The 13,734-nt window shown below is 47.1% G+C and overlaps 1 protein-coding gene across 1 annotated transcript in view; it reads right to left on the bottom strand.

Annotated features, from left to right (window-relative positions):
- LOC131264996 (uncharacterized) overlaps nucleotides 1-11,215 on the bottom strand; it is a 50,366-nt gene extending 39,151 nt beyond the window's left edge. The window contains exons 1-6 of the mRNA XM_058267257.1: nucleotides 11,068-11,215; nucleotides 10,213-11,013; nucleotides 8,589-8,780; nucleotides 3,127-3,235; nucleotides 2,934-3,039; nucleotides 2,240-2,602 (exon numbers count right to left, since the gene is read on the bottom strand). Of these exons, the coding sequence (XP_058123240.1) occupies nucleotides 2,240-2,602; nucleotides 2,934-3,039; nucleotides 3,127-3,235; nucleotides 8,589-8,780; nucleotides 10,213-11,013; nucleotides 11,068-11,215 (1,719 nt within the window). The remainder of the gene's footprint in view (nucleotides 1-2,239; nucleotides 2,603-2,933; nucleotides 3,040-3,126; nucleotides 3,236-8,588; nucleotides 8,781-10,212; nucleotides 11,014-11,067) is intronic.
- Between the last annotated feature and the right edge of the window lie 2,519 nt (nucleotides 11,216-13,734).

The following is a 13,734-nucleotide window of genomic DNA, read 5'->3' as shown; positions in this document are numbered from 1 at the left end:
GCAGAAGATCAAAGAACATTTCATAGATGAAAAAATATCTCCATTGTATTTATTTCGTCGTAGAGCTGGATTTTTGTTCCATTACAACCACTATTGGTATTAGCACCATTATAGGAGCACTTACCCTAGATATTAATAGACAAATTTTAGAATATGAAAATAACAACATTTTGACGAAATTTGAATATTTTCAGACAACGCTCCATTATTTGTCCTTTTAAAAGCATCTCGTTCCACATTTTCTTGACTTAATTGGCTTAGGCAAATTTGGTAACACGTTATGTTCTTAAAATAAGATTGTAATCCTTTAAATCCTGAATAAATTCACACCAATCGTTTGCGGTTTATTTGCGGTAAACGAAAAACAACAACCATCTTCGCTCCTTCCGGAAACAAGTACAATCGATTGCCGGCCAGGTGATCCTTCTCCCGCACGGTGACGTGTTGTAGAGTTTAACGTCACGGTACCGCGTACGCCACTGCTTATGTTTTATTAATGAGCTTATCTTGGGCTGATGCGTGCCACCGAACACATCAACAAGTGTTCCAGGTTCGCTTTCGCAACCCGGGAAGATGTGTCGCAACACGGGCACGCAACAATAGGTGATAAAATATTCACAATCACACGTCCCATTTAGCCGCAGTCGGAAGACGGCCACACTTTTCCGCGGCACATACACTGCCAAGACAGTGTGTGACATGTGCGGAGGTCGATTGGCTTCCCCTCATGGCTTACACCGCTGGCGCAATCGATTAACGGTGAACCGAAAATAAACATGATTGGATTTTGCAGGCCTCGGTAGCTGCTGGCCTCCCGCTGGGAGGGGGGGTCAGTGGGTTGGTGGAGAAGGTAGCGAGGCGCGTGGTGGGGTATTTCTTTTCCGATCGCTTTAGGTCTTATCAACCATTATCGGTCGTATCGGCGCCAGCTGACACGTTCGTTCTTGGGTTCCTTCTCTGGCCGGGGGATTTCAAGTTATTCCATTTTCTTCCGGCCACGTGTTGCTCGTCGGAAGCTGTTAGACGGGATGGCCGTTTAGAATGGGTGAAGTTGTTGTTTTTTTATTGTTGTCGCTATTCCTTCCGTACCGAGAAAGGAACAGTAAAAGGTCCCCGGACGAAGGGGACACACACGGGTGCGTTGCGCATGCAGAACACCACAATGCTTTCTCCGGGCACTGGAAGAGGCCTTCTTCGAAAGATTGGCACAGAACACCATAGGGAAAAAAACCCGGGACGCCCTCGGATCACGGCTCAAGGACTTTGGGGCCGGATATACGGAAGTCTATGTGGCGTCACCAGGTTTTTGTGATGTCAATTCTATTTCGGGACCGTTCACCGTAAGCCCGGGTCGCCATCGTCTCGCTCTCTGCGGGAGGATCATTCAATTTAAAAAGGGACCCGTGTCTCGTTACACGAGGACTCTTCTTAATTGATGTAACTTCCGGGGGTTGACCGGAGCCGCCGCAGGTACGGAAGTGCGTGATACAATCACGGGCCACACACACACACACACCCGGAGCCTTCGGGTAATACTTTGGGGGATTGAACAATTTGGAATTCTAATCTCCTTACCCGACGATGTCATTTTCCGTGCGCACTGTTGGTCGCAGTTGCCCCGCAAGTCTTAGGCCGAAGGGAAGAACTTCACCTTCGAGAAGCGGCGTCGACGGAGGTGGTGCTGGGCGTAAAAGGTAGGGTACGTATATTGCTCGATGCGGGATGATTATTTCTTCCGCTCTGGTGTCACGTTCGTCGTCAAACAAACGAAACAGCGCCGGAGATGGAGACTGACACGGTACCGGTACGGCATGGCTCCTTGAAGCCAACGGTCGGACGAGCCTCGTTCCACTCTTTTGCACATCCCTATTGTGTTTCTCGAGAGTTTCTTGTTAGGCAGGCCAGACAGACAGGCAAGCAGGCAGGTAGGCAGGCAGGCACCGTTGTTAATGGATGCTGTCTTGCTCGTCCCCCGGATCGCCCTTGAAAAAACATCTTTGCTGCCTCTGCCACTTGGAGCTAATGACGTATGCTCATCCTCATCGCTCCAGTTCCAGAGAGCACCCGAATAATGAACGGATCCCCTTCCGGGCTGGGGATGAGTTCTGACAATTTGTCTGTGCCCGGTTGGCCATCACCGGTTGCACCCGGGGACCCAAAACCGGTAGTTATATTTAAGCGCAATTTCCTTTTCCATCAAGTCTTCAGAACCCCCTTCCCTCTTCCCCCTGCCACTCACCTTGGCGGCGATGGCTTCGGCTCCCTGCAGCACAGCCTCCGTCACGATGCCGCACAGGTCGTTGTAGATCTCCTCCAGCTCCTGCATCAGCTGCGGCAGCGTCTCGCAGTGGTACGCCTCCAGCATCGCGTTGGTCGCGTGCAGCTGCTGCACGTACGCGTTGTGCGAGTCGATGTACTGCGTCAGCGTGTGCTGGGTCGGGCTCTGCCGGTGCGCGATGTAGCATTGTTTGTATTCGATTCGGCACTTGGATAGTTTCTCTTCAGTCTTGGAAATGATTGTATCGAACGACTCCCGGTGTGTAAATACTTTCCTACTTTGAACCTTCCGGTAGAAGGAACGTTCGAGCAGCGGGCGGGCGACCTGCAGCGGGGGAGGGGAAAAAGAAAGGCGGTTAACATCAGTCACTGGAGAAAAAAAAAAAAACGGGAAGCCGGAGGCGAAAAGTCACGCTAGCACCAAAGGGGCACGAAATGAACCCTGACGGACGACTAAATTAATCCATCTCCGACGTGCGTCCAACTCCGACGGGAGACCGCCATCGTTGCCGGGTTGATTGATTACTCCGATGGCATGTTCATTAAGTTCCCAGCCAGCTAATCTCATGCCGACGAAAACAATAGCCACGTCCGGTGCCACCAACAAGGCTGGACGCGTATGATTTATCGACCACTAGCCGGATCGCGCTACTCACCTGCCTGGAGAGCGTGCTCGCCACGTCGATCGTAGCCTGCGAATCCGCTTCGATTTCCTGGAGCAGCGTTTCCCATGCCGCGAACAGATTCGACTGACAGGCGGGCCTGGAAAGTAAGCGGCGATATACAGGGTGGATTATATGCAGTCAAACAGGGTCGGCAACAACAACAAAAAACAAAAACCGAACTTACCGCTCCTTCCGGAGCTCGCTGTTCCGCTTGCGGTAGTTCGAAACCAACACTTGCAGCGCCTCGGCGTGCTGTTCGTAGAGCTGCGCCAAGGTCTCGCTGAAATCCGAAACTGGACATTCCGGAGGGCCGGGAAGGGATACGAATGATTGGAAAGTTAATCAACCGTCTAACGGGTGCGTTGACGTACGATAGTCAGCCTCCGCCGGAATGTCCCGAGCAGCCGGACGTAGTACGGCCGAAAACGATTTAAAATAACACCCCCTCCCACTCCGTCGCATCGGCGCGAGTCACTCAATTAAAATTCGCACATACTACCGTTTCGATTGCTCTTTTCCCTTGGCCATTTCGCTGTCCTGAGGTACGCAAATGTAAATATCGTTATGGCCATCGAATCGAAGAAGTTCCCTGAATCGTCAAGCTTGGCAAAGTGGGTTGCACGAAAAGGGTTCGATTTGGTAATGAAATTATTTTCAATTCGAAAAATTTAGAATTCTAATTAATTTGGAAAATTATATTCAAACTTCATACCGATTGAAATGAAATAGAACAGCAACTCTGAATAAACCATTTCTAATGACCTTTTGTAAATTCATCCCAACACTCTGGAAACCGAACACTCCCGAGGCTTGTTGTTGATACCACGAATTTTCCGTTTTTTTTTTCACAAAACCTCAACAACAAACATTTCGTACAACCCTCCACCAGGGCCTTCCCGTCCGCGCTCTCGCATTCCGATAGAAAAGTACGCCGATATTTTTGTTTACGAACCATTAGCGAGTAATGAGGTAAACATGTGGCGAATGGGCGAGGAAAAGGAAAAATAGAAACGGATAAAGGTAGCCGTAAGCTATCGGCATTAGGAATTGCTGGCGGTGCGCTGAGAGCGTCTTAATAAACTTCCCGAGAAAATAATCTCCACCCTTTCATCCTCCACCCGTGCGGGAGACACTCTAGCCGACCAAGTTGTTAACCCTTGCGACTGGAGTGGAGTGAGCGGAAGAGACTCGTTAGAAAAATGGCGAACCGAACTTTTTGTTTGTGCTGCACTTGGGTCAATAGTAATGGTTGTTGCTCAAATTAATAACTTTTATCATTTTATTATTTAATAAATAAAGATGGATATTAATCAATTAATAAATTTTGGTCACCATTTTCAACAGTACCTATTGAATATGTCATCCAAATGTATAATTTTATCGATATTCATCGCGCATAGTTGACTATGTGACTAGAACGAAAAATTTTTACTTGAAAATATGCTTTAGTTTGCAAATAATTGAGGGTATTATGATCCAGTTCCGCGTTATTGCTCGAAAGTTTCCGCATATTTGCTCGAATAGCAACCTGGGTATTTATACAAGTATTTCAAGGTATATAAATATATAGTTTTTAACAAGTTTCGAGCACTTTGATTTTTAATCAATTTTCAAAACGATCGAGTTATTGGTGTGTTTTATACTATGGCTAAATGGCTAAATAAATCAAAGTGAATTGTCTAAACACAACGTTGATATGAAAAGTGCATCCTGAATTATCATGTTCTTGGTAAATACCAAGATCCATAGAACCCACATATGCTTCGGACACATACGGTCTATAGAGATCCATCGACCAGGAGGTGCTTGAAACTGCTCGACGATAACGACGCGCGTCGTTTCGTATCCGCGCATCGTCTCGACACGCAGGTGGCGTCGTTTTGGATCGTCGAGACGCCCAGCCATTTTTTCGCTTTTTTCAAAGTGTTGTTTACCTTTTGTATGGGCCAGCGTCGAGAAGTTTATCGTTTCCGCGCTCCCAATCATAATACCCTCAAATATTTTTTTCTTCTGCAAAAAAAACTATTACGTCAAAACTATGCCTCCAAGTGGTCATACAGAAGCGTCAACGATTAATCGATAAAGCAAAGTATTCGTAAAAAACAAAAATATTCGTGTGCTGGTAAGCTTAGTAAAGAAATGTTTCAATTTTGTATGATGAATGAGGCACAAAACAAAGCATTATTTCCACAAATAATAATGCACTAAACACTGAAGCTTAGAGAAGATTTGCAATGTTAAGTTTTGAAGGCGAACGTAAAGTTACCTTACTAAGTTTGTGCAATTGCAATTGTAATTGTAATTTGTATAATAGGATTTTTTCAACGAACTACAAAATAGGATTAATCAAATAATCATGCTAAAATGTAATAAAATATTTTCCTTTTGATAAATTTCATCGGTTTTGAATAAAAATTGTAACACTTTAACAAAAACCAAACAGTGAACCTTCCTAATTTACTTAATTTGTACGTTGAGTTCGCATCGCAAGGGTTAATATTTTCATGGGCAATCAGGAAAATGAATTCCCGTTTCGATCACGCCCACCCCCCTGTTTCGGGATCTCCCGTGAGGCAATATTATTATAGTTCAATAAACGCTCCTTTTCCATCGCGGTTTCCACTTCGACGTGCAGCGGTTGGGAATGTGTTCTTCCATTTCCCGCCTGCAATTCATCATGCCCTATCACTGGCTGACTGGCGCAGCGTATCTTTACCACTACATTACGCTGGCAGATTCATTAATATTAAATGATGCGGTGTTCGGTACTCGGTGCTGCTGAAAAGTCAATTAAGCTGAAAGGCGGCACGAGCAACGGTACGAAACAAAGAAACAAAAAACGACAAAACAAAATAAATAATTTAAATCAGAAAATAAAACCGTGCTTCTCGAAGAAAAGTTACCGAACCCGGCACCGGAACGAAAACCAAAGAAAAAAAAAAAACGAAGTTGATGCCCGCTCATCTGCCACAAAACCCACATTCAATTTTGCCGTTAACGGCCGGGAAGTTAATGCTTGCAGCCCATTTCCATTCGTCTTCGAAATTCATTGGCTCGGGCTGGCGTCCGTTTGTTGTCGTGTTTCGCTAGACAAAACTTCAAACGGGCTCGAGTGGATTGATGTCGGCGGTTCGGAGGTCGGTTGTGGTTTCGGCGGTGATTTCTTGTAGCAATGTTCGCTGCAGTACTGTCCCGGGACATGTCGAACAGCAGCAGCAACAGCAAAACACAACCGTCTGCACAACGGCACCGAGCGGTGGGCAATATTATTTTTACCCATTTTATCCGTATTTGCGATGCACCGTTCGCTTTTATGTTTCCCAAGCGGACTGAGAGGGCAGGGGAGTTGAAAATTTATTTTCTACATAATGTGCGCAGGGTGGCGGGAAAAAGGTAAACCATACGGGCACAGTTGCCCGCTGAGGGGGAATGTTTTCAAATTTTTGATCATGAAAAATACACAACCACGGCCGGAACCGAATGGTTTGTTTGCAGGTAATATTGTTTTCCTTAGTTTAAAGGCAACTCAAAAGATGATTTTTGAAACTTTAAGCACAACAGCATCCATCTCTGCTGGGGAAGACGCGAGCGGGCCACGCCGATTTCATTTTCCACGTTATAAACAAGATTTATACGCTCGCTGCTTTGCAATGGCACGACGGTCAACGTGACAGAAGCGTACACACACTGGCTTGGCCGGGCGTGTAATAAAATCCCACATCGACCGACATCGGGAAGTCAGCCACAACACCGTTTGGCTTCACCGATTCCGATCCGCTTCCATACGCCCGAGCGAACTTGCCTCGGCCTGCCTGCCATCGGCGTCTAAGAATAAACTCTCGTGCTGCCGCGGTTCTAAAAATATTGATCATCGTTGAACTTTCTAAAATGTGGATTAACATAACAACAACATATTAATTTCGTTTCGAAACCGTCCAATCGGAACCGGCATTCCTAATGCAGACCGTTGCTGCTGCTTCTCCTTTCTCCCCCCATCGAATGTATTCCTCGGTGCTGTTTTACTGGCCAGGTTGCCTTTTTCCCTTACCCAATGCAACTACTCAGGAAGGTTCAGGGTTGCCTAGGGCGCTGGGTCAGTCACGCCTGTTAGCAACGATGAGAGCGATCGGGCTGCCGAATAAAATAAATTCTAGACTCCCATTCATCAACGGCGATTGGCTGCTGTTGCGCCGTGTATAAATCAATCGCGAGTAATTGAAAAGAATCCGATGTGTTTCTGGAAGCCGACCTTGTCAGCTGGTGAAACATGAAATGGATTCATCGGCACCGGGATCCGAAGGGACGGTGTACCATCTGGTCCACGTGAAACTCTTCCCACTGCGTGCGAGTCGAATGCGAGAAAAAGTATGAAACTCGATACAGAGAGTAGGGGGGGAAGTAAGGCAAGAACTTTAAAATAATCACTGCCGTGAGGGAAACCATTATGGAAATGAAAATCTATGACGTGGATCAAACCGAAATATCTTGGAATTAGAATTGTGACGTTGAGTTTTGTCCTAAAAATATGTTCTCTTCTTCCAGGCTTGGGGACGATCCCTTTGGAATACTAAATATTAAATTATATGACTGAATTTAAAAGCCCTAACACTCCTCAAATAATAAATCCAAATCTATGTATTGGGCTATCGGCTACATTGAACAAAAAGTGTGAAGTGTTCGATTTTTACATCATTAAACCAGAAAAGGGTTTCTAAATATGTAAAAACCTCACTTATTATAATCATACTACGCATAAAATTGTGATGATTTTACATTCCTTTATCCGATTAGCAAAGGTAAGTGTTGACGATACAACTGCATCTTTAAAGAAGCGATCGATAATACTCGATTGGATTCGATCGATTAAGTTATTGATTGATTTGTTAATTTTTCTTGCTTCCGAAATAACAAGGTAAAAAACCTTTTTCCATAAAAAAATAAACTAAAGGAGAAAATAAATACAGGACAAATAATATGTTTTGTCTGGTGGCCGGCGTTAACATTAAGATTTTGTGTATTAACAATGTATTTCAAGATAGTATTTCTAGATTGAAACAAGCTGAAACAAAAAACTGTACGGATAAACCTCCAGGAAAGATATGTTTTATAGTCAAGAACAATCAAGAGGAAAAAGTGTTTGAAGAATAACAAATAACACGTTTAACAACAAGCTTCATTTGTTATTTCTTCAAATGAAATAAGTAACCAAAATTTCAACAAACGTCATCCTTCAAGGGCTCATTAAAAATATAGTCTGTTATTCAACCTAGCATCTAAGCAAGTAAGATCCATTGTAACCTTGCCTGAAGGATGAATCTACTTGTTACTCGTATTACTTGAGTTTCCCTTTTTCGGGGAGGAAAAACCCTCCATTCCACGACAGCAGATCCTTTCCTACCGACTCTCCCCCGAGCAATCGATATCCTTTGCTTATGAATTCTTAATTCTCATTTCCTTTCCCTCTGGTCATAAGCCACAGGCCATTTCGGGCAGGTCGACCCGGGCAGACCCGGATCGTTTTTTCCTTCCCCCCGGCTCGGGAGAAAGTAGAGTATGCCCAACTTGTAGCGGAAGCGGAAAGGTAAATCGTCGTCGACTCGGCTGACCGCGTACAATGCAATATGGCCGGGTGGCTGACTGGCTTACCTGTTTTGACGAGCTTAAACGTTACACTGTTGTGCGACTTGAGCGCCTCATTTAGGCCGGGGTGACCCAAATCCTTGAGCACTCCGCCCCCGGAGGTAGACATGCTGCCTCCGAGTCCCTGAAACGCCGGGCCGGCGCTCGGGGTCGTTCCACGCTTGCTGAATATGTTATGTCGATGGCTTTTTGATGATTCTGCGATTCCGTGACGCACGCGGAGGCGGAGGAGGTTGGGCGGTGCGGTCGTTCCGGGGCGTCGTTTCGCGCGACAGCAGGACGAGAAAGCAAGGAAACGTGTACGAAAAAAAAACAATAGAGGGAAAGAGAGAAGAAAGAAACAGTTTTATCAATACATCGCCGGAACCTGGTGGTAAAGAGGGCACGTAAGTAAGAACGAAACGAAATTCAAATACAGCAAGACAAAAAAAACGCAAACTTTCAAAAACGAAACGGTAAAAAAAAAAATACAAAATCACAGTCGTTGTTGATTAAGCTATTTATTGCGGTTCTCGTTTGGAGGCATATTTTTGCATAAAATCACAATCTAATTCCACTCCGCAAATTCCTGGTGGCGATGGTGGCGATGGTGGCCAGCATCCGACGTCGCCAGCGCAACGATGCGGCAGCGAATGTAAGCGGATTTAGTAGAAAGACAATGCTCACGCAAATGCCAAACGGAAAGGGAGGATGGTGTGGGAAGGAAAGAAACTCGCTCAAAAAACACGTGGAGTCCGATGGGATGGAGATGGTGATGACTACGAGCTACGCAGTTCACGGCAGGTTGACCATTACAGCCTTGGTCCGGCGGGCTTCGTTCTAGCGTTCCGCAATTGCGTGCTGGTTCAGAGTCTCGGAACTTCGGTTCGGGGATGAAAGGAAGCCGTTCCGGAATGAAAACCCATCATGTCGGAACGGACGAGTTTCGCTGTGGTTTGTCATTGGTGGCCAGCATGTTCGAAGCATGTTCGTTGGATCGTTGTTCGCTGGTCGGAAGGCAACAAGACGTCCAGCGGTGGTAATGTTTGGCGTTTTGAAGAGTGAAGCATTATGCCGCTGCATGCATGCGGGCGATGGTGAGATGACAGAACCACGGCAGGCGAGCCGGAAGCGGACCCGGCGCGAGTTCATGAATGCGTTGTTATATGCATCGTGCAGCGGGTGAAGTCGTGAGGTATGGTAGTATGGTGGTGGTTATGAACCTCACCGGAACATGCCGGGAATGACAGTGGCACACACACGCAAACAAACACGCACACACGGAGGGGGTCCCACACGCAAAACTGGCAAAAAAACACTGATGAACACACTCGTGTGAGGTAGCACGCACAGACACACGCCATTCGCAGGATGCAGTTGAGAGTTTGAGGCGGAAGAACACGACAGGAGACCACTGGGGGTTGTAGCGGATTTGTGGAGGGTTGGCATGCGGGTTTTGTGGCATGGATTTGTGGGGAAGGGGAATGGCGCGTGGTTAGTGGGCACGCGACGAATGACCTGGGAAGGGAGGGGAGCTGGGTAGGACGGGCAGGGGCGAGGGTCACGGGGGCACGAATGTCTGTGAACTCACTCAGAAATTAGAAAATAGAATAGCAACCACAACTAGTTGGTCAGGGGCACCTGTCGTCACCTTTCTGGGACGTCTCGACGTCGGAGAACTCGTGCTCGGCGCTCTTGGAGCGTACGCTCAGCGGTGACTTGGGCTTCCGGAAGAAGCCGAGCGAAGCGGGCCGGGCCGAGTCGTAGCCGGCGGCGTAGGCGGGTCGCAGACCGGGCTCGTCGGCGAGTCCCGGATCGGACCCACCGCCCGCTCCGAGCGTGCCATCCTGTAGGGTGCGGGCCGACGGCTTCTCGCGCACCTCCAGCGAGTACACCTGCTCGCCGGACTCGAAGAACGCATCGAAGTTCCGCTGGCGCAGGTTGTCGCGCGTGAACACTGGGTTCGAGACGTGGATGTGCTGGTCCTCGCGGACCCGCGACGCCGTCTCGCACTGGTCGATCGAGGAATGTGGCCGCAGCCGGCCCAGCTTGAGCTGCAGCTTCGACTTCGACTTGGCGCCCGGCCCCTGCTCCCGCCCCGGGCCGCCCCGCCCGCTGCCCTTCGGCGAACCTAGCGGGCTAGCGTTGACGGTGGCGGTACCGGTGGCTGCGGAGTAGGTGCCGTTCCGAGGGCCACCATCGTCGACGAAGGCTGCCAGCTCGCTGGTGTCCGCCAATGTCTGGGTGCCGCTCGGCCCGTCCAACTCGTACGACTCGGCCGAGTCCTGCTGTGGCTGTCTGGCGGGTCCTTTGGAGGTGGCGACCGGTGGAGTGGTTTGCGCGGTTGGTGGCTTGCCTGGTTGCCGCGTAGACGCGTCCTTCTGAGGCGCCTTTTTGCTTCCGCCGGGTTGGGCAGCACTGGACTTGTTGGCGGTGGCGGAACTGGACGGTGCTTTGGACGAGGACGTGGACTTGGAGGGTGTGTGTTTGGTGGGTGCGGAGGTGGTGGTGGTGGTGGTGGTGGATGAAGGCCTACTGCCTGTGGGCACAAGAGGCTCCCGCAGGTTGTCCAGAGTTGGTCTGGGCGGTACTCTCGGTACGGCGAGTCCGTATGTCAACGATATGAGTTCATCCGCCGGAAATATTACGTACATTCCTGGCCCCGACGGAGCATGGCGACCGATTCCAGCTTGCGCCCGGGTGCCTTCCGATGTCCGACGTGATCCCCCTGTACCCGCGCACCCTTACTGGACCGGGTCCGGAGCGCAGTTCGGGACTAGGTTCAACCGTTCCGTTATGCACCAGTCTGTGACTTTTGCTTCACTAACACACACACACACACACACTTCCTGCAAGCCTCTCGGAGATCTATCGGTCGCTTCTTGGTTCAGTGTTCGTTGCTTCACGGCTTCACCTTTAACCTCCACTGCTACAATGCGCTAGACGCTTTACGATCTGCTCTGTCGTGGATTCTTCCTCTACTACGTTTACTTGTCTTTCATTCGTTTGTTCTTCTCCTTCCCTTGCCCCTACAACTACTATCACTGGTTTGGGCTCTTTTTTTATTACACTTATTCGTGGTACCGAGGCTGCGGTCTAGAAGAGGAAAGAATGTACAATAATCATTTAGTATGCTACGCATTTTTGGCCAACGATGGAAGAAACGTTGTTTCGAGGACGCCCTGGAGTCGTGCCCTCATTGCAGGTAGCAGGTGCCTGTGACCTGCAGCCGGTACACCATCGTCAGTAAGGTCAGCGACTCCTCGCTTAAGATAAATTGCCTTCCCCGGGTGTTCCCCGCCTGCTTTCCCCAACGGTAACGTCGTTCAGAAGATTCTTACAGGGCGCTCGTAATTGATTAGCAATCCGTCGTTCCTTTCGGGAGGCTTATTATATCCGCATTCGATGGCCCACCAGGTCTCCGGCGTGTCATTAGAACTTGCGCTGAAGTATCGCACAACCTCGATGCCCGGAGTCGCCACCATACGCTCTGGAGGTTGTTGAATAATTTATCACGAACATTGATTGTGCGATTGGTTAGTAATAAAAACGTTTACTAAATGATGTGCCCACAAAGTGTGCTATTTGCCTTGGGCCGGGCCAATTCCAACGTTTGGTGGGGCACCACTTCCCCTTCCACCTATCCTCCCTTTCCATGTTGTGGGCTTTTTTCAACCTACAGCACCAGGACGTAAAACCGTTTAACCTTCTTCGGGACTGACGCGCCCGGTAACGACTCAGGTCAGCAGTTGATCGCCTCCGAGCTGAACGAATATTGGCTCCAATCACGTGACTGTGAGTTTATGACGTTTTTTTTTGTTTTCTGTTGGGGTTTTTGTGTGTGTCAGCACATTAGGCACTGGTTTTTGTATCTGGTAAAGCTCTTTTTATTACTGCTATCGATTGCGTGTATGATGCTATGCGTTCCGTCAATATTGGAACGCAACTGGAATGGAGCTTGGGGACATCGTCTTGGGAAAGAGTATTGCATCACAGTTTTGGTAGTTTTGGAAAATATGTGTTTAGCTGTAAATTGCGTTTGATAATTTGATTAAATAACTCATTACGAGCACGTGATTAACAAGTCGAAATTCAACCAATTTGAGTCTGCTATTTCATATATCGAAGTAAGATAAATCAGGGCAGTCAATAAATCATTAGTGAAAACATATGGAAAGTCTAAACGGTTGCTCTCCGTCCGAATGCACCACATAGTTATAACATGAAGAGCTCGATTGTTGATAAAACTAAATTGAATATCAGTTTTTTTAGCCAAAATAAATGTGGGAGTTTCTTAACGATATAATTTAACCTTTATGATAATGTGTAGGTTGTAAAAGGTGTTTTAAATGATTGTAACTTTCACTTAACAGCAACTGTCAAACACTCATTTCACTAATGTGAAATCCAACTTAGCACGTCTAAACGCGCAATAATACCCTTATAAGACGAGGAATGTATCTGTTATATTTTTCCAGAAGTTTTCTGCCAAACGCGTTTGACAGATACATTCCTGTCAACCGGTCGTGCCTGATTCCGATTTTCTTTCGACTGGAATTTATAAGTGGCTTTTTGTTTATTTTTTGCTTTGTTGTTTGCAACGGATTTTGTTTGTTACTCTAGGATGAAAAATACGCTAAATTCAAAAATAAAAATGATCAAATAACTGCAAAACCCATTTTGTGGAACTTTGCGTTATTACACGAGCGGACATCATTTTTATGTCAAACGCCCTGCCAGAGCCTATTTTGGCAGTAAAAGTCTGGAAAAATATGACAGATAAATTCCTCGTCTAATAAGGGTATAAACAAACAATTTGCGTTGCAGAAATTTATTTCACAGCAATGAAAGTTGCTTGACAGCTCGTGCAACTGCCTGATTTAGAAGGAGTCAGCAGTATAAAACCATTTGAAATGATCGTTGAACGAAATAAAGAATGTCGTTTTATGCGATTTAAGTTCACTTCCATGATTCGAAACACTAAATGAGTATTATTATTAATTTTAGAGACGGAATAATACAACTAATTTACAATTCTACATAGTTTGTTTACCGACTCATCATTGCCGGTTGACAGTTAGCGTTAATTTGTTGTGAGTCGTGTAAACGCGCGATGCGTTCGGAAACTTTCAGTCCACTGAAATGAAGACGACTGAAAGTTTCAGTTGCATGA

Source organism: Anopheles coustani, chromosome 2 (genome assembly GCF_943734705.1).
Source record: "Anopheles coustani chromosome 2, idAnoCousDA_361_x.2, whole genome shotgun sequence".
Taxonomy (NCBI): domain Eukaryota; kingdom Metazoa; phylum Arthropoda; class Insecta; order Diptera; family Culicidae; genus Anopheles; species Anopheles coustani.
This window is presented reverse-complemented; position numbering and strand designations above follow the sequence as displayed.